Source organism: Varroa destructor, unplaced genomic scaffold (assembly GCF_002443255.2).
Source record: "Varroa destructor unplaced genomic scaffold, Vdes_3.0 BEIS01000003.1, whole genome shotgun sequence".
Classification (NCBI taxonomy): Eukaryota; Metazoa; Arthropoda; class Arachnida; order Mesostigmata; family Varroidae; genus Varroa; species Varroa destructor.
Genome location: NW_019211456.1, coordinates 46,898,270 through 46,922,057, shown reverse-complemented (window position 1 = coordinate 46,922,057; position 23,788 = coordinate 46,898,270). Strand labels below are relative to the sequence as shown.

General features: G+C 41.5%; 2 protein-coding genes across 17 annotated transcripts in view; both read left to right on the top strand.

Annotated features, from left to right (window-relative positions):
- LOC111247460 (uncharacterized) overlaps window positions 1-14,349 on the top strand; it is a 36,190-nt gene extending 21,841 nt beyond the window's left edge. For 14 of the 16 annotated variants that reach the window (XM_086985129.1, XM_086985130.1, XM_086985137.1 and 11 more), the window contains 10 exons: window positions 3,630-3,968; window positions 4,522-4,706; window positions 5,193-5,382; window positions 5,729-6,007; window positions 6,517-6,957; window positions 7,427-7,594; window positions 7,913-8,481; window positions 8,798-9,195; window positions 9,735-10,072; window positions 10,964-14,349. In XM_086985129.1, the coding sequence (XP_086841255.1) occupies window positions 3,630-3,968; window positions 4,522-4,706; window positions 5,193-5,382; window positions 5,729-6,007; window positions 6,517-6,957; window positions 7,427-7,594; window positions 7,913-8,481; window positions 8,798-9,195; window positions 9,735-10,072; window positions 10,964-10,977 (2,921 nt within the window). In that variant the 3' untranslated portion in view covers window positions 10,978-14,349. The remainder of the gene's footprint in view (window positions 1-3,629; window positions 3,969-4,521; window positions 4,707-5,192; window positions 5,383-5,728; window positions 6,008-6,516; window positions 6,958-7,426; window positions 7,595-7,912; window positions 8,482-8,797; window positions 9,196-9,734; window positions 10,073-10,963) is intronic. The other 2 variants (XM_086985128.1, XM_086985131.1) reach the window with 2 other exon arrangements.
- Window positions 14,350-15,561: 1,212 nt separating this feature from the next.
- LOC111247973 (nucleoside-diphosphatase uda-1-like) lies at window positions 15,562-22,440 on the top strand. Its single transcript, XM_022799615.2, has 10 exons — window positions 15,562-15,701; window positions 17,983-18,092; window positions 18,563-18,727; window positions 18,833-19,038; window positions 19,381-19,475; window positions 20,243-20,381; window positions 20,638-20,725; window positions 21,036-21,235; window positions 21,480-21,586; window positions 21,737-22,440. Exons 1-10 carry the CDS (start codon window positions 15,693-15,695, stop codon window positions 21,806-21,808), a joined length of 1,191 nt encoding a protein of 396 aa, XP_022655350.1. The 5' UTR covers window positions 15,562-15,692; the 3' UTR covers window positions 21,809-22,440.
- The last annotated feature ends 1,348 nt before the right edge of the window (window positions 22,441-23,788 follow it).

Here is a 23,788-nt window from a genome sequence, read left to right as displayed (position 1 = left end):
TGGCGTTCGAAATAAAGAAGCCGTTGTCAACGAACTATTTTTCTTCGCTGATCAGTTTGTAGCAATGCTTTGTTGGGCAATATGCCGTCAGCAAGTGTTAAAGGAACTTGAAATCTTTAACAAATTTTCGCTATAGGAAAAGGACACATTTTATAGCACGTCTGAAGTCGATGACGATTTGTCTCAATGACACGATTTTATGCCGATCTCCAAATCGAGTGAGCATAAGCGACATCGCAAAAAGGGAAACGACAGCGAAGGCACGGCAAAAACTTTTACCTTTGCCCGTTTTTAACAGTCCTCTTATCGTTTAGAGACCGTTGCCCGGGTTCGCTGTCAACTACCGTAAACTAGAAGGAAAACATCTGTTGCGGTTAAATTTTCCGTCTGTATTGCTATACAAGTTTTCTTTGGAACGGCACTAACTAAATGTTATAGATCTATTCAGTTCTAACTTCATCTATCTTCCATGCGTCATGACTCGCCCACATCTCTATGGGGACCATAGTTTCAGTTGTACCATTAATGTACCACACAGGGAGGCTTGAGCGGCGTTTGCCAATGTCGAGCCGAACCATCAGGAAGTTGAGAACTGCAACTGTGCTAAAAACAAAAGTTGTGTGCAAAACCGTTATTATGACCCCTAGTACTTTTTTAACTGTACATATTGTAAGTATCCTTAGTAGGTATGCTGCTCTGTGTAACATGTTGCCGTTTAAGCCGTTATTTTTGTTATTGCGTCTTCGTTCATTATAGGCTCAACCAACCATCGCTGACCATTACAGCTTAGACGTTTACTAAAAAGTTTATTAGTTTAATCTTTTATGAACATGCTGCCCCCGCTGTCTTTGGTATACAGCGGGCAAACGCCACAAATTGTAAATGTTTTTTTTGTAGCCGTCCGTGGTTGGTTTCGTTGTTACTAGTGCCGCTACTACAGATGGTGTTTCGGTCCAGAGTATGCTAGTGTTTTCATTCCGTGTGAAATTGTCTGAAACCTCTGTAATTTTGACCCATCCAGTTGCACCTCATGTCCGGCTGGATGCTTATTTCAATGCGTTCCGTTGAGAATTTAAGACGATGGGTGTCTATTGGCTAAAAAATCTGCTGACTATAACAAGCCAAACAAGGAGATAGGAAACGTTGGATGGCCTAAAGGGGCAATGCCCTGCATAAGGCTGTTCCTTGTGTCGGTACATGCGCGTAAGTGTGTAAAGTGACGCATATAACCGCAATTTCTTTGTATTATAATAGAGAAAAAGTTAGCTAGGAGATCTCTCCGAGAAAGGTGAAACCGTGTCGGAAATCGTGCCTCACTTTAACTACTCTTTAGTAAACTTGAATGTTTAGCTGTTGCGTGTTTTAGGCGATTCCGTAATCGGGTTCTAGCTAATCGTGTAACAAGACCATGGTAATAGGAAACGTGTTTCTAAAAGCTGATGTATTTTGAACGTTTATCCTATTAAAGCATAGGGAAGAGCTTATGTTTCAGTAAAACACACACAGCACTCAACTTAATATTTTGTTCACTCTTTACTAAAAGGTATTTAATAGAAAAAAGCATGTTTGCAAAATAACCATTTGGATAAAGGTAATAATTTATACTGCATATAAATCAATCTGATAATGCTATATATATCTCTGCAATATTTGCAGTAGAAGGAAACATGAAGACGAAATTTCTAGCACACAAACACCTCAACCAATAAGTAGGTTTGGCGTAATTGCTAATTGTTTGTTATGAGTAGAAAAATAATTCATGAGTAGAAACGTATTTGCGTGACAAAAGTTGAACGCCTAAAGCAAAGTTTTTAGTAACGTAAAACTATGATTGAAAAGATATGCCTTATTTACCTGAGTGAGATCTTTCTACCTCTCTAGGAAGAGGTCGGGCCATTTGATTGAGATTACTCTCGATTGCTTCAGAAATCAGATTGTGCGGAGTAGGTCAGATCTAGCAGCCATGTATTACGTATAATAGATCAGATGTGTTCAAAATTGTTTCGATTTTCTCTTTACTTAGAAGGAATCAACTCCCTATTCCTACAAAGATGATTTCTCAAATTTTTCGTTTTGCTCTTATGATAAGGATCGTCGTTCACCCTTTCTTTTTCATCCCCGATACCGACTTTATGTAAAAACGACTTTGTTCTATCGTGGAAGCAGTGATCAATTATGCAATGGTCATGCAGCTCGCGATGGCACTTCAAAACCTGCAGTCCTCTCTGCCGTATGTCACCCAATGCTAGCAGGCCACTCATGGCAGTGACGCGCTTAACTATTAAACCTGTATTGATATATTTAAAAATGACTGGGCCAATAGGCTCCCGCCTCCGGGTTTGTGGTTCAAGTATGGATAGCCAGCTATAGGATGCCAAAAGTGGTCTTATCAGTGCTGGCAAATACTTAGTATTCACAATCGATCTCCACTTTTTTTTTTTAGCGGCGGATATGCTACTTTTCTCTTCGATAATTTAGTCGCCAAAAAAACGTTACCGGTCTGTGATCTATGAACCGGTCTAAAGTATGAACAGTGCGTTATACGCGGAACAAGCAGAGCATTATACGAAGAAAATATATAAAACGTATCGATAGCAATCTTATAAAATTAAAAAAAAAAATACTTTTCGACCGACTTAAATAGGCTTAGTCTAAAAAAAAAATGGAATATGTCTATCGATTCTACAGAGCCGATTCAGAGACGGAGCCGTTCGGGTCTAAACCGATTCGCTACCTTAATTGCCGAATTGGCTAGTTTCAAAGAGGATTCTCCCTCGGTTGAACACACTTACCTTGATACAATACGTACGTAGAACAGGCTGATGCATGCCGAATGTTAGTAGACGTAACGGAAGTACGTAAACTTCCTACAAAAGCTAACTTCATGTTTCACACCCGAATACAACCGTACCCTTCTGTAGTAATCAAGCTGACCTGTCACAAGTGAGCCGATATAATATTTGTGTCTTTCGATTGTTTATCGCTCACTCTGTAAGGTTTCGGAGCCAAAAGTGGACATTTTTTGCTTATGTACTCAAGCTGTTTCGGCCAAAGGCCGCCTATATTATTTATCGATGCGTAGCAATTTTCCTCGTAGGCATCTCGTGTCGTTATATATTACGATAAGTTCCATTATGTTTGTTGGTTATTTGTTTTTAGGCATGCTGCATTGCAAGTTGTACCTTATACGCTTTAAGAATGTACTCTTTTGGCCCATTTCTTGATCTAGGTACGCTGTTATATTAGTGTTGTAGCATTCAGTATAACTGTGCAATAAATTCATTAGGAAAATCGTATGGTTACTTTTATCTTATTTGGAATGTGACATAACGCTTTAGCAATGAGTTCAGCACAAAAAACACACATCTAGTCACAATATGCTTATTGCTCTTTTCTCTTAGTTTGTTTTTACCTGCTTTCCTTATTCACTGTATCTTTTTTTTCATCCTACCCCTCACTCTCGTACACTGTTTGAATGTGCCCTTGCCAATGAACATGTTTATGCCTATCGCTCTTTTCCAAACAATTCGGCCTCTGCTCATCCAATCCTGTTCCGCCGTACTTGCGATGCCCAACATATCCACGCTGTTCGCAACTCACGTGCGACAACACGACACGGATGGTCGCAGGGTCGTATTGGTTCGCCCAGTCGGGGTCGGACGTGATGGATTGTCTGCGCCATCCGTCATCAGCTGAAACTGGGCACCCCTCCAGTGTGAATCAACTATTGACCGCAGCCGTCGCAACACAAGCCCCACAGCAAGGACATCAACAACAACTGCTACAGCAGCAACATGGCGTCTCTGCCAACGCGGGACTCATGCACCAAACTCTTCAGCCTCATCACTCCACACAAGTACATTCAAGTTCTTCAAGTTTACAGATCGGTCAACAACAGCATCACACAGCGCAATCCCCGACCTCCGCATTGAACAGCTGGAATAGCGGCGGCACGCAAGCGAACACAGGTTTGGCTGCTAGATAGAGCTGATCGTTGAACAATAGAATCAAAAACAAAAGGGGAAAAACACCGGAGACTCACGTTCATATTGCTTACACTAAATTTGTAAAGGATAGCAGTAACTCGATTTCGAACATCTTATCCTGGGCTGGGTTTTCTGGGCTGATATCTAGTCGAAACAAAATTTGCCGATTCGCCCACAATATATATATATATATATATATATATATATCGCATTCCCTTTCTTGAAAAACATTTAAGGAAGCTATGTTGACATAGAACAGTTATAATGATGATGATGATATTCTAACAAAGGACGATGGTGATAGTCAGAGCTCGAGCTATTCCTCGTTAAGGAATACTCATGCCGTTCAACGGCCGTATGAGCACCAACAAACCCTACATGGCTTTGCCTTTCCTCAACACAGCAATAGCTCAACAAATGGCTCTACGGCGGAAGTTGTATACACAACTTGAGAGTGTACTCTTGATGAAAATTCATAAAATGTACCTTCTGTAAGGACATTAGGCATCGATTATAATACTGTTGCACCATGTAGATCTACATCAGGCAGAGCGGCTACGCGTGGAGGCCCGCGAGCGACAGGAGATGTTGCATCGGCGTCGAATGGAAGAGTTGGCAGCACATAACGAGAATGCGCAAAGAATCCGTGAAGAAGGTGATACCGATCGAAGACGACATAATCAAGAGCGTCAGGTGCTCACTGAAATTCACAGACAGCAGGTAGGTAATTGAGTAGATGAGCAAAAAGAAAACATGTTCGTTTCAGTAGTCGCTTCAAAGTGTAAATTCATTTAATTAGGCTATAGAAAAACAAAGGTCTTGCCATTTTCTGAGCTTATGTAACCAGTTTAAGTAACGGGGTATGGGCAAAGTATGGCGATATCCCGTCCTGAAAAGATCCCTATAGACTTCGAATAACACGCAATAGCGACCGTTTCGTCAGAATGGTGAACGGCCCGACCATAACTGATATCTATCTCCGCGCACGTGCGCCAAAGGTCTGCGTAATGACTTCATGCTAGGTTGTGGCACTTTGTGTGCATTACTAACAAACTATTAAAATTCAACTTTGATCGATAAATCTACCTGTCTGCCTGAAACGCAGTCACATGTTTCACTCTCGCGGAAACAAATCAGAAACAGTCGATTTCCCGCGAAAAAACCCACATAGTGTTGACTGCAAATATCTAATAAATGTATTGTTAGGTGGATGAACGTCGGCGTGCTTTGCACGAAGCTGACCAAGAGTGGCGCGAGGCCGTCTTGCGAAGGAGCCAGGAGAGGGATCTAAGGGCAGAGCAGTACCGAAGGAACCGACTCAGCGCGTCCATTCTTCTCGAGGGGATTCAGGCGCAACCGGCATCCGTCATGTCCAGTCCTGCACGGGGGGCCTCTGGTAAGATATAACAGTTTCAATTAAATAGAGGACCTTATTACTGCTCCATCAAAGCGAGGCATTTTACCTAGAGACGGTCTTAATTAGCATAAACAGTTTCACCGCAGAGTTCTCAGATGTAATCACACAAAGCTGTCCTAATAGAAGACGACAATTTCGGTTATTATGGAGCTTCCGCTACGCGCAGAGTGGTCTCCGACGGTGCATACCTGCCACTCTGGTAAGCTTACAATACTTAGCACGAGATTATAGATAGCGGTCTGTTGTTATATAATAGACAATTACCACTTGCCGTAATAGCCGTAGAAACCACAGTAGATTTGTTTTTGCTTGTGTTCCTATTTAGTTAGCTCTGCAAACAGCGTAAATCGCAAGACTGCACCCGCTGAACGCACGGTTTGGTTGGTGTTTACGTTGGGGCTTTCAGATCGGCTTGACGAGCTGCAGGTGCAAATGTTGCAACATTCAGATTTACACAACGGGCATCTTGAATCGCCCGAAGACAGTGAAGATAAGGTGGCTCCCCTGCCAACAAATATGTCTGTGAGAATGACTAGATCGCCGAGAATGGCGTCCTCGTGTTATGGCAATCTGTGGGGTTCTGGGGCGCTTGTGCAGGAGGACGGTAAGCAGGATATTGAGGATACCTAAAACACAAACTGCTTGGTTGCCAACTTCTCTCTTGCTCAAAATAGAAGAGAGTCGTCCCAGCTTGGGAACGCTGTACTTTATGATTTACTAGTACAACTACGCAATAACTCTACCGTTTTTTGTTTCGACCACCGTGATCCATTGGATGACTCGGTCAAAACCGCCACTAACGAACGAAATGATGACCATGGAGTGCCGCGTGCTCGTGCTGTGTGTATGTGTGTGTCCGATGATGGAACGTTTAGTATTTGTGAGTGCCTAATGGTTGAGAAACTGGCTTTTTTGTGTTTGGCTTTGATCGCTTATGAACGTGCGCGCAAGGTAGTCCTGCGCCGGCAGCATGTGTGGAGTAATGTGCAAAAGTCAAACAGCAATAGTTGTCATAAACAGGTAATTGGCCAAATCTAATTTCATCTGATTTTTTTTTGTTTGTTTGTGTGCCTTATGTCCTGTCTATACTGGGTATACGGTATACTGTTGCAGGCGATCTGATGAGCCGGAGTATGATCGTGACATCGAGTGCTGCCCGCCGTAAGACGGACTTGACACCGGTGACGCCTTCGCCATGGGCGCGCGGGCTTGGAGCCGGGTCCAAGGCACTGACACCCTCTCGGCCTCAGACTGCAGCGGGCTCGGCGGGAACGCCCAAGCGAGCCGTGAGCATGTCTCGCCTGGACATCCTTGCGCAACCGCGTAGGAGATTCACAATGGAAGACCTCAAGAGTAGGTCTCATTCTGCATGGAAACTCAACGACCCATCGCAGTCGGGCCAGGCTGGTCAAGCTAATGGTCTTAAAGGCATGAAAGGCGCTCGCAGCATGTCCCATCTAAGTTCAACGCCTCATCCGCCGCGTTTGACACGCACATCCCAAATGCGCGCATCGGCACAGCAGTATCAGTCCCAAATGCAGTCAAGTAACAAAGGTCTGACTACGTTGCTGACAACCTGTTGTGCTTTTATGTTTTGTTTGATCTGAAACAAATGTTTGAATTTGTCTCATCCAATTTATCGTACCTGTGTTTTGCTCTACTACAAATTACTTTGCTTTCTTTTCGATGATTTAATCGCCTGCGCATCATTATCCGCTTGTTATTTTTCTGTTGACTTAACGCGCTACTAAGTGTCTGAAAGCTTCATGTGATTACGACGAGATGACTTATGATTATGCCTCTTTTGGTTAGCGCTAAAAAGTTGGCCCTGCATGTTGAAGGCATGAAGCCTGAAGATTGTAGTAAGCTATCGGTTGACATATGCTCTTAGCATAACACTATAGTGTTGTATTGTGTGGTGTGTGATCGTGTGTATGTATGGGCTTGGATTCATCGTGATTTTGTTCTGTGGTGATCTGCATCTCTATTATCGTGAGTGCATTCGATGAATTCCCGCGCACAGGTCATCAGTCAACTTCGTCATCACGCAGCGAGCAGGTGTCCCCTACCCATCAGCTGTCAGCCCCGCATCATCTGCGATCTAGAAGTCAGATGTCGTCCGACCTCTCGCAGAGCTCCGTGGCCTCCTCGGTGGGCAGCCCGCATGCTAATATGAGGCCTAAAGCCCAAGGTACCAACAATGTCTCTCGTCACTTATCAACTCGTTTGTTTCGCTTATATCATCCATCTACTATAGTTAATTTTGCTCGCATCGTACCGGAAGCTTTCGAGCTATAGAAACTCGTTGTTGCCAGATCAACCTTTTGAGTTGCCGATGCATTTTACTAGACAACGGTTTATCACTTCAGCATCGTTATGCTTCGGCTAGATAAGCATGTCCCATAAACGTTTTGATATAACACAAGCTTTGCGATGAGCGAGGCATTGCTTCACCAATTCGTCACGCGCTCACTGTGAAGGTATTACACTTGTGATATTTCCCTATCAGGCTCAGCGAACCGGAAGGCTCGACCTTTGAGCATTGCAGGTTCAATCCCTTCGTCGGAGTTAGACAAGAAGGACAAGGGCCAGCCCCTGATGAAACCCCATAAACCAGTGCCGCCCGCATCGTCACCGGAGCCGCAGGCCGTCGCCCGACAGCGGCGGTCCGCGTCGCCCAAAAAGAAGGAGCAGGTGCCGTTAACCAGGGAAGTTTTGGATGACACTCTTACATCCGAAGAAATGGCGGTACCTGTCTGCAGCGCAGTGCCCGTAGATATCCCCTTACTGATGACCCAAAGCTTTACCGAAGGTTGCATGCCGATCGAGAATCGTCCAGCAGAGGTTCGCAAGACTAAAACGCGCGAGGAGGCAATGGCCGAGATTGCCGAGGCACGTCGTAAAGCCCGTGAGGAACTCGAAAAGCAGGCCGAGGAGGAGCGTCGTAAGAAAGAGGAAGAAGCCGCTGCTCGCCGTGCAATTCAGGAAAAACGCCGTCAGCTTGAGGAAGAAGCGCGTCTTAAACGTGAAAAAGAAGAAGAAGAGAAGCGTCGCCAAGAGGAGGACGAACGCAAGGCGGTATGCATAACTGTCCTAACAAGAATTTACAGTCAATAGTCGTCTTTCCTGCCATTAATAAATATAACGCACGACAATTATAGGACGAACATACGCAATAGTGATAGAATGCGTCCACATTGTTTTTTGAGAGATATTCACGAATCGTATAGACGTTAGCGGCAATTTTCGAGCTACCCTTGACAATTTATTGTGATGAAAACAGCGAATCCACTTATGATTGCCGGACCTGTTAACGAGTAGTTTTCTGCGTGTGCAGGATCTCGTTTGTTGAGCTTTGAATTGGTATTTTCATGCTGTTCCGTTTCTTTTTCAGGAAGAGGAACGCGTTCGGCAAGAAGAAGAGGCCAAGCGCATTTTGGAGGAAAAAGCCAAACAGGAAGCGTTCAAACGGCAGAAGAAAGAAGAGCAAGAAAGGCTCGAAAGAAAGAAACGCGTTGAAGAGATCATGGCGCGCACCAGAAAGGCTCGTTCTGCTGGTGGCAATAAAGAGAGTGGAGACAGTAACGGACAACAGGGTGAAGCTACAGGCACCGTTGACTCGAATGAATCCAGCACGAATGTCAGTCCCGTCAGGGAGCTCAATGGATCGGCTCCAGCAGGGAAGGCGGAACTGCAATCAAATAACGGTAGCTCGGTAGTCGGTAATTCAGATGGAGTCAACGAGAAGGGATCTGTTACTTCTAGCCAGACCCGAAATGGTCTATTGAACGGGTAAGTTCTCAAAAATATTAGCATTGCACACACAAGCATGAATAATGAACCCTTACCCACAACAGACTTGCAAAAAACTTTTCACTTGCAGAATGGTCGACTAGCTCTAACATCGCATAGTAAACCCACACTGTCGCTCACCAAATTATGGCAATGTGCATTATGGTATTTTTATAAAAAAAAAAAAAAAAAAAAAAAACAGTTTTAATTCCTTTGCACAACTCTATATGCGCTACTACGTAAAATAAGTGAGATTCCTACAGACACTTAGAAACAAGCATTGTAAGCGTTCACGACTTTTCAGATATATTGAATAGATTCGGCCTTTGACCATATAATTTCCGCGGGCCACTGAAAATAATTGCACATACCCGCTTTCATAGTAGAATGGATAGGATGTTATGAGCGATACCGAAGCCACTTTTTTTTCGTGATTTTATAATGAATTTCATCTATACCTTGCTTCTGCTTCTCTCTGCTTCCTGTAACTTTGCATTTTCCTGGTACGATGATGATGACGTCGATGGGCCGGCGTGCAGCCACGGAGCAAATAACGGTGCAGGACAAGAGAAGCCGGTCGCTCAAGAACAAGTAATGATCGCTCCCGCCGGAGGGAACAACCCGAATGTGATAGAGAAGAAGGAGAAGGAGCCTGTGTCCATTGACAACTCGGCAAATGGGCCTGCCTCAACCGATTCTGGTACAGGGTCAGCCGATTTCAATTCGAATAGCACCCAGGCGGTTATCCAACCCGAGCATCCGGCGAGCGGCGGGAATAACAATGTGCAACACGTCCAAGCGAATACTCCGCCTGTCTTACCGGGGCAGGCTACGACCGCAGACGCACCTCTAATCGTCCAAGGACCCCTCATTCAAGGTTAGATGTCCGCATCAACTCCATATACTTCGCACCGGATCAGCCATTAGATCACATCACGAGTCGCATATTCACGCCTGCACCACCGTGAGCATCACAGTCATTTGACGCTGGGACAAACCGAGATAGTTCGATCCGCCACTAGGTGGTTCATTGTGATCTCGTTGGTCATAAACTGCGATTGAGACGATTGAGCTTGTAGATTATACCTAACCTCAATGAAATAAAAGAAGGACGCTTGTAAAGGTAGCACTCTATAGCGTCAAACAGCATCAGTGCGCAGCACTAGGTCTCTGTCGAGCATACGGGAATGGATAGGTTAACGGGAGACGTCGGATACAAGCTTACTTGAAACTTGTGTTTACCTTTTGGTCAGTCGATTTGCCTCGATTCATTATGTGTTGCCTATTTTCAGTTCGCTACTCAATGATTATTTGAGGTTTAATACCCTAGGATACCACTTAGTTAGTCATTATGCCTAAGGCGTTTCTATGGGTTACATGTATATATACGCGAGATATAAACATCTGGTGTGTGTTCGAACATTCTGGTTCCCGGCATGATTTAACGACGATTAGATTTATCTCCGTACCGTGTTATAGCTTATGCAGTGAGTAAATGCAGAAAAAATGACTCTATAATTTAGCGATATTTTAAGACAAGCACAAAACGGTGCATACGTTTGCTTGAGTTATATTAATCATCATAGAATCTTTAGTAGGGAGGTTTAGAACAAGTGTTAGGAATAGATGAGCTTAGATTAAAGCATGCTATCGCTACTTGAGACTAATTCTGTCGTTTCAATAAGGACGTGCGTCGAAGATCGGCGGCCCATTTCGAGGTAAAACAACAAAAAAACACATGACCGACGTCGTTTTTCTAATATTTCAGATCTGTTATCGTAAATGTTTGAGATTTTGCTAGTTAATTGAAGAAATGTACATCACAGAGTAACAAGGACTGACTCAATTGACGGCAACCGACGTGGAAACAGGAGGCTGAAAGAAAAATGCGATATCACAGCGTAGAAGAGCGCTACGGCGAACAACGTAAAATAACAACGTCAACGCCGATGCGTAATCCAAAATTCAGGAATCAATTCCGTGGACCGCCGACAAGTGTTCCGATAAAATATACTACCTAACAAGCTGCCGTTTTCCTGGCAATTAGTGCTAACAGTAGTACCGCGAAAAAAAAAACCACTATTCATAGATCACGTACAAGCTTGCGGGCTGTCTCCGCTCGCCCGTAACTGCAATGCCTCGGTAATCAGCTGAAATGATTACGAAACTATTGATCATACTGTCAAGCTAGAACCATCTTGATAAAGACTTGATATCAACCAATTCATGGACTGGAGAGTAAAAAGATAACCGTAGAACATATGAAGGCAGGTCTAGAAAAACAAGTTATGACGCCTAAAGAACGGACAGGTACGGAAGGTATCCATATAAAAATACAACAGTTAAATACTAGTTATAGTAGCATACCTATGTTTAGCTGAAGCGCTCGGCTGTTGTTGTGTCCACGGTAAAACTACGAGCGCAGACGAACGGAATCAGTCTATATGAATGCTGATATATACATACATGGAGAGATATACAACGGACAAAAGTGACCACTCTAAACAAAGAAAGTATATTTTAAGGCTGCATAAATAGAAAAGTGACAACTAAAATAAGGAAGTGATCATTATAAACGGTTGCGTCAAGGTGGAATCTGCGGACCTATTAACATCTATATTATAATTACTGAAAATTAACTATTATCAAGATTATTACCAGCACTATTCTCACTATAAGTTATCCTATTTTGACTTTCCGGACACTTCTTGGTATGAGGTGCTGGAAGGCCAGGAGAGAAGTAGATAACAGCGTTTCCAATATATAGAAAAAATTGCCCACCAAATAGATGCGTTGGCGAACGGTTAATAATGGAAGGCGTTCGTTTCGAAGTAGATGAACTTGGTTAACGAAGCCAGCAGTGTTAAGGTATACGGGCCTTGCGTAGCCCTGCTGATCCATCGATTATAGATGTGACGAGACTGTCAAATACGCTTCGGTAGACCGGTCGTAATTTAGCGGTTGAAAACGTTCTTACTGTGAGTGGGAAACAGATAGCGAAATGAAGAAATTGAAATAGTTGACTCGAGATGTCAAAATATTTTACGCGCCGTCGACTGTGCACGGATTTAAGCCACTGCGAAAATCCATCTTTATAACTGAGACCTAGAAGAAAAAAATAATGAAAACAGAAATGATGAAATATAGGTCTTACGGCCGAAAAAGTTCCCAGCTCTATAAATCATCCGGGGAAGGGGGACCGACCGACCGACTGTTAACGCGCCACTATAATGAACCGAATTAAAGCTTACTGGAGATATTGTTTTAACAGGACTTCGATTTAGAAAAACGGGAAAAAATTTCCTCACTGTGTGTGCCTCGCCGTACGTACTTCAGTTGATATATCTGATAGACAGTTATTTGTGGACGTTGTCATTTGAGGTGCTCGGGTTCGTCACGGGTTGCAAAACGTTTTTCGTTAACATAGACATCAGTTGTGGACTATTTGTGCCCTGGTATTTAACGCGCTGGCGCGAGTCCCCGTATCATTTAGCTGTTCGTTCGATGCCGTTTTTCACAGGTACACAATATGCTTGGAAGCAACACGCGACAAATTTAGAGGGAAACAGCGTTGGAAGAGGAACGAGGTCAATGATGACCTGAGGAAGTGAATAAGTAATGTTGTATGTACTGTAAAATAGCGAACAAAAAGGCGCAAAGCCGAGAAGTTAATGAAGCGTGGTGGGGAGACAAGTTAAGTGAAATTATAAAAAGCATTGTTTAAGGAAGGACAGGTTGGGCATATTATCCCATGCGAGGGTTTCCAGAAATGACTATATACGTTTAATTATGTGCAATTCCTGCACGCCAAGCGATGGAGACCGAGCGGGATACTGTAATAAGGTAACAAATACGATAAAAACGGCGATGATGATGGTGGCGTTTACCATATGTTAGAACAACACACTCCGCTAGACTCCAAGGGCTGCAGGTAGTTGTAACGTGCTGTGTAGCGAAGTGACATACGCATTCAAAGAAACGCCAATGTTCTGAGGTTCATTTAGTCCCTAAAATAAATTGTCACCGTGACGAAGGCAACTAGCCATACATCAGACCCGGCATGATAATGAGGCGCGTGGCCATCGAACGTTCAGCGGTGCCCCCACACCTCGGGGGCTCTGATGTCCGACGCTCCAATACTGATCGGTGACACAGGTGGATATTACAGAACACGCGGAACCACCCGAGCTATCAGTATCACACACAACAAGATACGCAAACACATATAATGATGAAGCCAAGATACAGTTTGATGAGAATATTGTGGACTTCAAATTTAATAGAAATTCAACAAGAAGGCAGAGGAACCTCTCTCTTTCTCTTTCTCACACACATATATATGTATATATATATACGTGAGAGCGAGAGAAAACAAGGAAAGGTAGATAGAATACTGAGATGACTATACGAATAGGTACGATAGAAACGATTAAGAGAGGGAAATAGTGATAGAGAGAAGCAAAAAAGATAAAAGTGAAAGAAAACGAAACAAGATGGAAATATATATTAAAAAATAATAAAATCAATAAAATGCTAGGGGTCATATTAAGCCGGTTCGATTGTTATTTTAACTCTGAATGTTTTTTTGAATGACTATATTTGTATAGCTAATTGGGTCGATGACTTAAGACTTTCTATTACATCTTGCGACTGTGTTCCCATCGAACTCTGCTTATATGGTGGCGGATCTTAAAAGCCAAACGGAAGAGCAAATAACAAAATGATACAAAACAATACTAAATACAATATTCAATAAAAGCTCAAATTCAATAAACTTTTTCCTTGAAAAAAAAACTAATGAAACAGCATTACTCTAGCAAAACAGCAAACATAACTTGTAACTACTCAACTTCGTATCCTGAAAGAGTAATAACATGTACTATTAGTTGTTACTCGGCAAGCTAAGGATATTTAGAAGAATAAGCGACATAGACAGAACCGCTGATATATCCCGACTCTCCGAGCCAGCGACAATGAGCGGAGGCGAAAACTATTAACATATTCAATGACGGATGCGGTCCGGGTGCAGGGCACACCTTGGCCCCAAAAGTTATGCTTGCATTTTTCTTTTTTGTAGGTTCCGCGCTTGTGTAAATATCTTACTTCTATGCATTACACAAAATAAATTAGTATATGCATCTATGTATCATCTAAGCATTTCATTCATTTAGTTATAGAAAAAATACACTTAGGAAAAATACAAAGCTTGTCAGATAGGAGTAAAGCTAACGGGCATATTTTAGTTAGAATATATTTAGTATTTCTTTATCCGTCAGCTATACCCGGCTATAACTAGACAGTAACTGCGGGCTTTCTTTCTGCTTTTTAAAAACGTGACTGTTTAACTGACGAATTTTTTGTGTAAGTGACGAAGTACATAGTTTATGTTCATTTACTCTATATTAGGTTTTCTTTTTCGAATGTGCCTCAACCATAGAGACTAGGGGATGTCTTAATATTAAAAATCTCTGCTTGTTAAAATGCAACCATCGGATCGTTTCTTTCGGAAGACAATCTTTGTCTGACTTTGTCACAGACTGTAATCGCAAATACGAAAGGAATAGATAAAAAGATGTAAAAAAGGCGCTGCCCATACGCATCGACATTTACTTTAGCATTTATTCAATAGCGTTTTTGACAATTGGTATTTGTTATTATTGCTTTTTACCTGCCATACTCCCTCGGAATTGTAAGATTCGATAAAGCTGCCCAGCAAAAAGGCTTTGAGCATTACATTTTACCTGTTCATACAGAAGAAGGATTACCTAGTATGAATGTTGGGAAGCGAGTAGATCAACACCTAAGGTAGGTTTAAGTCAGTCGTTCGTATAGGTAAAACACGGTGCGCTAATTGAACAAAGCATAGGTCGACCGTTACTGTGCTCGTTATATACACTAACGCTAAATATCGCGTACGATTTTGTGGTGCGATATCCTTTGCGCCAGACCTCGGTATTTCTATGCAGCCTTATTCCGAAGACACGTTGGGGCAAAGCACTCGATACGACTAACCTGGAGAAGGGCCGCTGATATTGTACCTTGCAATTCATTTCAATACCTTACTGTACTGTTGTTCGCACACCGAGCAACCCGGCCTATTTTCAATCCTGTACTTAGTGAATGTTAGGACCTACAATTAGGACAATTAGAATGTTCCATTGCAGTTTAAGTTTGCTACGACTAGCTCATGCAAAATGACCACGTGTAACCCAAATTCACAGTGGTTTTTTGATCATCCAACATTATGCGTTTATTTAAGATTAGTTACGACTTTTATAATTATAGTTTCTAAATTTCGTAGTTGACATTACGGAACGAGCACGACCATTTACTCATCGATGGATCACTTGGCTCGAATTAATCGTAGTAGTTACTTTTCAGTCCGTTATTGCTAGAGCAACTCGTTGAGCGGAGCATATTATGAAGGATTTGAGGCTTAACCGACATTTGCTCAGCTACAGCGAGAGACTCCCTTTGTTATTACAGGACCATCGACAATGGCACTGGTAAGTCCTATTGGTTTTTTCCTACCTAAAAAATACGGTTTCAGTCAATATGTAGCTTTATCCGGATCAAAAATACTGTCTTTACGTTTAGGGTGTCAACACAGCGTGGCTTAACTGTTGAGTAATTTTTAGATCATGCTATGTAGAACCCCAAAACAACGTTGGTACTCATTATGGCGTTTTCAGTTTACGTAATAATATTTGATATTTTCTAATTGAAATTTCATGATGACATAACAAGTCATAGTTCGGCAAGAACGGTTCGGGCCATGTATCAATAATCAAGACAATTTTTTCATAAATATTAGAACTTTCTGAATGTTTTCTTTTATTGTCAACCGAAGCATACACCACTTTTATCATTCATGGCCGCTTGCCCTTTGAAAAAGTCCGCGGTATGTGGGTAGAAGTATACATAACAAGGGCCCATAAAGTTGTAGTGAACAGCATTTGCATCAGGCCACCATATAGATATCATAACATTTTAAATCAGTGTATTTGCTTTTAAATACTGGTTCGCCAGTCTCGTCGCATCCATCTCCTGATTCAGCCGTTTCTGATTATCGTCTAAGATTCAGTTTTCGTTACGAGCAAAAATTCGATGCAAGAATAGGTCAACTCGAATTGTTGTTGCGTTGTTGAAAGCAAGAAAAAATAGGCATCTTTACCTCTCTGTTTTGTATCGTCGCTCAACCCTTTACCTATCTAATTTGATTAGCTTACTCATTTGACCGTGGTAAACATTTATGGTACTTTTACGTACACCAAACCTCAGTACTAATGATCTTTCCGTTAGAGATGAGTCGGCTTCCACCACAGCCCTCAACTTTTGGTGATTCACCCTCGTAGAGAGTCTTCCGCGTAACCAACTTTCGAGTCTAGATTAAAGAAATTGTTGCGTGTCTTTCTGAGATGTTTTTTTAATTGACGACTCACGGTATTTCTATTAGTTGAACCTTAACGGAATATAAGATTTATACGGCAAGTTGTTTCTGCTACTGTATTTTCAAAATAAAACTAGTACTTTCGCGCCGTTCCACTTTTTTCTTTCATGTTTCATGGCCTATTGCAACCCATCTGCTTATTACGTTTCCCACCCATACAGTGGTAGGTCTAGACTCATTAAAGCGTCACTCGTATACGCTACATAAAGGTCCGAGCAAATTGAACCCTGACACCCGGTCTAAAGTTTCAAAAATACCGGGGATTCAAAATGGCCAAAGATGCCACAAGGTGCAAATATCAAAAAGACGAGTCCTTGGAGCTTATCTGAACGACCCAGTTAGTCATTAATCTCTTGTACGTAAAATTTAGGCTGGTGAAATAGTGTTTTTGAGCCCTTTTGATGAAATCGAGACCTTTCGAAATCGAACAGTTTGGAGAAGAAGGCTATTTTTATGGATAAAATTAAAGATAAGATCTGTAGATATAGGGAAGTCTTCTTTGTAAGGCTCTTATTAATGAGGTTTTTGCCAAAGGTTCCCAAATTCGAAGTCTGGTATGCCTGAGTTACGTTGTCAGTGATGTGCTGTTTTATACAAGTTAAAGAGTACCGATTTTTTTTTTAGACAAATTTTAGTTCTGTCTAGCTGTGTGCAAGCTTCCCTTCCATTGATCTATTTCATATAGTCAGACGCAACAAGCCGTTCAGCCCTCCAAATCTGTGCCCTATCTCAAAGACTCTAGTACTTTAGAAAAGTCTTGCTAGCTTAAGTCATCGTGCAGAACGTTTCATATAAAGATTCCGAGATTCGCTTCACGTAGAGCGCATACAAGGCTAAAGTTTCGATTTGGCCCATGAAATTAGTCGTCACTCCTAATTCGAAATGTTTTTGTACAAGCAAAGAATAGTTTTTATTCACGATCACTACTAACTTTACATTATCCAACTTGAGTTTTTTTTTTTCACTTAAATGTATATCAACTTCATCTATTTTTTAAGTGTAACAATATATGTCATACAAACTGCTTCTGAAGAGTTAACTTGTTTGCTTTGCGACCTAACGTGGGCGCCCTGATTCTGTCAAGTTAGTTAATTAAAATGTTGTCATTTTTACAATCAGTATGGAGCCATTTTAAGCAAATATAATCAGACTGGTTTAAATTTATTAGGCCAATTTTGTTGCTTTCAAAGAGGTGTATTTCTAGTAAGATACCTGCAACGTTTCAGAAAATGTTATCAATACTCGACACCTCCGAGAAGTGGGTTTCTTAACATATAGTTTAGCAAGGAGCATATCGTAGCCATGTACTATTTTTTTTTTTGTGTTTCTTTCCTTAGCGCTTTTGCTGTGAATCCGCGGCTGTCAAATCGATGATATATGTCATTACGCTAACGACGGTCGCTGGGTTCGTTGGATACCTTGTCTGCAGTGAAGGTGCCCAAATCAGGTAAGTTAGTCTAGATTAAGGCAATAACCGGGCATCAGTAGACCCTCTAATGGGCAGACTTTTATCTCCGTAGTTGGAGATAAATTCCCTCTTCTACCGATGTGTGATGAACTACAAATCATATAAGAATGACCCCGTCCGATTTTGAGTATGTCTGTTAACGGGACATTCAAATAAGCTTATTACAGCACACTTTAAATAATTATCATATGCTTTTTCCTCTTATTTTATATCCGCATAATACCGGCATAGACGCCTGAACTTCTGACTGCGCCATGAAGTTAAGCGGATTAAAAATACAGCTTTTCAATTTTCAAAACACTCTGAGCTAAAATATTGAGCTCGATAAGCTCTAATGACGACAAGATTAGTCTAGAGGAAGAAGAATCAAAGCTACATACATATATATATATATATATATATACACACATATATATATAATACTTTATCAAACGTTTTTTTCATTTCAGATTTAGCATCATCTTTAACGGCGGTGAGACGGTTTGTGGTATGCATGTGTACATGCTGAAATGGGAACGTGGTCTGTGGACACTAGCGGGGGTTTATTTTGAACAAATACCGACCGGTCTTATCTTTTACGCCAAAGTACCTCGAATGGCAGCCAAGGTTCTTAGGTACGTGTATTAGATTATAATTCTATGATTATCCCTAAAGTACTTTGATAATATAATATCATTTATTATAGTTGTTGTTCGCAACTATTCCAAATATTATTCTAGACCGATGTTGGTAAATGCAACAAGGGAAGTGCCATTGTCGTATCATCATATAACAAGACTGTCCCTCGGCGCCACGCCCGCCCTGTTAACGCTGGACGACGATAAGGCAGATGCGATCCTGGAGGCGGTTAGAATGCTTTTCTATGGAAAACATATATCTCCATTTAAGAATGGCACCGCGGATATTCTTAACAGCACCGATAGAGGTAGACATTTTTGTTGGGCTGATGCCAAGCTCACATTAGATGACTATTTAATCCGTTTCGCTAAAATGAAAAACTCAATATGCCTCTTTCATGCTTTAGTGACAATATAAACATAAAACAAATAGGACAATCACGAACGTATTACCTAAAGAAGTATAAGCTTGAACAGAGCGCACAGAATAGATGCCTTTAATACGACACTGACGAATGATTTTACAAATTATATCAGTGCAATGGCTGCGTCATTACGTACAACTACATATCCTGATAAAAGGCACGGATCCTGATTAAAAAAAATAATTACAGAGTTTATTCTTAAATTGTTATTAATGATTTTTTAAGCTTTCTACTTGTGGGTCACAATATCGTTTTTGCTCAACGAAACATTCACCAGATCGAATGCCGCAGCTCTCGAACTTGGAGAAGAAACGTTGCAGGTCAGTATATAGTGACATAATAGTTGTGCATATATGCCTTAGCTCATAAAGCAGTCATAGTAATGTATTTATAAATTCAAAGTTACCGCGCTGGTAATTTTGTACAGCGTGTATTCAATGGGAACGAGCTTTGCCGTGCCTCTCTCCCGACGAGTACGCGCTCATCCACGATCGATGCGCCATCAAAAGGAAAGCCAGTTCCTTATACAACAAAACGGCAAACTCGTCGTAGCGATATTTTGAACAAAGATTATCGCCTAATCCGTTATACAATCTCGGGTCCACGTGTCCAAGCAGACGTGTTGAACGAACTCGTCTATGAACCTATTAGGTCATCTCAAATAGCTGCAAAAGGAGCGGAGGCTAGTTCCAGCATTCAAAAAGACTAATTGGGGCTGTCGAAAAACGTGTTTCTTATGATTGCTCTGCTTCGATCAACACTCTAGCAAAAAAAATTTCCTCTCAATGAGCGTACGATCCCATTGTTCAGTTACTCGTTATGCGTGATAAAGATCAGACAGATACTCACCGAGGGCAATAGGATCATTGTCTACCAGCCAGTTATCTCAAGACAAAATGGCCAGATTACCTTCGACTTTTCTCGATGCTCGATGTAAAAGTGGACCGTGAAAATGATCGTTGGTTTGCTCACGTCTTAGTAGATGCAGCTATTGCGGGTGGAGGCGAATTATCTTGGTTAGAGGGAGACATTGATTAATCCTGTAGTCCAATAGTAACAGCTACAGCCAGACAATGTTCAATTGCAGTTGGCGTTCGTTTCTACAGAACCAGAAAGTGGCCCCTCACTTAAAGCATACCCAGTCTTGGACCAGCGAGTAAATATCTATGCGAGAACCTATAGTTCCTTGGGTTTGGAAGCGGCCACAAGGATAATTCTCAAGCAAGGTACGTACTTGCAAATATTTATACCGTACATTAATGTTATTTTGCGATTGCTGGCTGTATATCTACAGCTGAGCGTTTTGTCATTGGCTAATGTGATGAAATACTAATGATGGGAATGAGAGGTCCGTATTCGTTTTGGTGTGTCCTTATTTCGTTAATGACAATAAGAGAAAAAGGCAGTTGTCTACCGAAAGTGAACGAGACTCCATCAGCATTTAGATAGTGAGCTTTCATAATGAATTATGATATTTAACAGATGAACACGGCTACCAGTCTCCATGCGTCGTGCCGCAGTTCCCATTTCTATCGAAATATGCGTCACTTTTGACTTATGAGACATCCATGTAAGTTTACCTAAACCTATAAGCTAGTACGACTTATTCGGAGTATATATATTATACGGATACGTATGAGGCAGCAATATGTCTGCGCTTTCCTGTCCCCATACGTTTCATTAGATGCATACGCATCTTTGGCCGTTCTGTGGCTGGTAGCAGTCACTTCAAATGAAAGCGGGAGAAAGGTTCTATCCGAGGACCGTTGAGAACCATACATGCATAACAGAAATAAATGCAATTAGTAGTGCTTTTAGCTGCCTTGTGATGCGATGCTAGATAATTTGTAGCAACGGTCATAAATGTTTTACTATTTTAGAACTAATTATACAGAGTGCTACAAAAACTGCCAGGATTTTGTCAAGAAATACAAGGTAACCGTCGCTCGCGACCTAGACAAACGAGACATCTTTGCGACTTCGTACTTCTATGAACTTGCAAGACAAGCTGGAATGATCTCGAAAGATGCTGTACAGGGCAAATTTAACCTAACTTCGATTGAGGAGTACGCTAAAGAAGGTAATCATAAGAATATGCCAATAAATATTATTTGCTATGCATTTACTTTAGGCCTAAAATTTTCAAGAGTATTGTCCATACAGTTTCATGCAAAGTTTCAATTATGCTTGTTCAAAAACTGCTTTAACTTGAATTTGAAGCAAAATACTATAGCGTACGATGGCGAATATCCTAAGCAGTGTAGAATATGTATGTTCATGCCGGAGTTGCACATACCAGATAATAAAAGTTACACCAATCTTAGCCTGCCGTGTGCCGATCGACAAGAAGGACAGGTTGTGCTTTGACCTAACTTACCTATACGCACTACTTCGGGACGGCTTCACGCTGCCGATCAACAAAACTATTCAGGTATATATTAGTTCAGGCCTTTTACTGCCTTTTTTTACCTGTTAACGAGTATGCAAATATTATCGATATTATGTTACTAATAACACCGTTTCGCATAGGCTGAAACCGTCTAGGGCAGCAGTCGGTAATGTTCTTACTGCTTTATTTCAGATAACTAAGGAGATCAACGGTCAAGAGGTCGACTGGACGTTAGGCATGGCACTATCTCAACTTTACCAGTAACTTACGAACATCGATCTGATGTAGCTGGAACTGTGAGAGAGATTTATTTTAATCAATAAACGGCGGTATTCGAGAACGCATCAACCAACGATAGGACGCTCAACAGCAGAATTTAACTATCGGTCGAATCGTAAAGTTTCTACCGATTAAGGCACATTTTGCGTAAGGCCTTATCCTACAACACATGTGTAGCTAAACCAGAACCACCGGCTATATGCGGATTAAGGTTTATTGAAATGAGCGAGTAGATAATTGTTCAAGTTTACGTTGTTCGATAAACTTCAGTAACTGCTTATTCAATCGATGGACTCAACTTTGAACGAACAACTAAATAGCTATCAGGGTTCATCTAAGAAGGTTGTTAGTTGCAGTCGTCTTTCAATTGTGGACGCATAAATGGACGATTATCATACAGAAGGCCGAAAACCATTATTGTGGCTTATGATATTCTCAAGTAGATGGCGTTGAAAACAACAATCTCCCGCAATCCGTAAAATCTCGCTTTATATAAGGAGACATGAAAGGAGTGTTTTCTGACCAGGCTTGTAAGAGAGGAGATTTACAGAAGTGGGAGCCTGGTAAGTAAGCTATAATGTATTTCGTATTTTCTAATAAACTGATTTAAACTAAAACGGCTGACGTTAATATAAAGCTATATAAACGTAGACACCTACCAAATGTTGAATTCTTCAGAATCTAGATTTACGTAGATACGTAGATATAAGAGAATCAGTTTCACGATAACTGAAAAAAGGTATACTTGACGATGGAAAGTTTATATTTATGTAAAAGAGGCTGCTAGTTAGGTTCGTCCTTGAAACAGGTGCCGCTCGAAGTATTAGCGTACTCTTTTTTATGCGTTACCCTCCTGTAAGCCTACATCTAGCCCACTTCGTGTATTGCACTTTGTGGTTACTACTAATGGCTTGGTTTAACGAACGTCTTCGTTCCGAATTGCTTCTTGCAACGCTTTTCATTATCCTAAGAAGCTAAACCGACCCCAAGCCAACGCAGATTGTGGCCCAAAATCGCAAACAAAAGCGTTTACTATAAAGATCTTTCGCATTTGCTGGTAAGGGGATTAAGCGTGCTCCTGGGGAATGTGAGCAGTATACCCAAAGAGCAACACTGATTTATGAGGAAGAATTTGATCAAAACGGCACGCAGGATCCTACTTGCTAATATTAAGTAACTTTTTAAACTTTTTTTAAAATAGTTCTCGGAAACATACTTACGTAAGGTTTGTATACTTCGAAGCTGCCTTCGACTTTGCCCTAAGAAATGCCTCTTAAGCCGAAATCTACTCGCGGACGTCGGCGTTACCACAACTGTTTCTAGCTTAATAGCAGCGATACTCCATGAAAATGGTATTACAATCGATAATGGGATCTTGAAGTTGTCAGCGTCCTTTCAGATCACAGGTGTGGCCCAAGGTGATAACTTGAGCCCTCTTTTTTCTCAGTTCGTATAAATGATCTTTCCGACAAGATACGTGAGCCCCTAAATACGGTGAAGATTCTCCTATAATCAGGCGATTTAGTTTTTTACGTGGGCAGTCGCTTCTATATGCAATAGACCTTCGTCAGGTTATATTCCAAGATCTCGGAATTCGGATTAACCATCAGCCTAACTAAAATCAGGGCAATGAAATTCAGGAGAGGCGATAGAGTTGCAGCTTGTGATACGCTATATCTCTTTGACTGACCATTAAAATTTGTTTACATACCTAGAAGTGCTGATTTTGTATGATAGGCAAAGTATCTCCCAGCATTTTAGAGAAATATGTAGAAAGGCTTTGGTAGCTTAGTCGTTATTCCTTAGAAGGAAGTTGTACCGGACGACCTGCGGCGGGCTTGTCTACCTGCGGGCGGTGATGTAACTGTTACCCGAGAATCTCCGTCAGCTCTTGACGAAAACCCAGTAAAATAGGGTCAAAGATTCGCAAAAGTCAATTCCAGTTACTATCAAAGGTGGCCATGA

Excerpts from the sequence above, each read along its gene's own strand:
- LOC111247973 (XM_022799615.2), top strand. Across the intron at positions 20,382-20,637 it reads AAGGATAATTCTCAAGCAAG|ATGAACACGGCTACCAGTCT; the intron begins GTACGTACTTGC and ends GATATTTAACAG. Across the intron at positions 21,587-21,736 it reads CGATCAACAAAACTATTCAG|ATAACTAAGGAGATCAACGG; the intron begins GTATATATTAGT and ends GCTTTATTTCAG.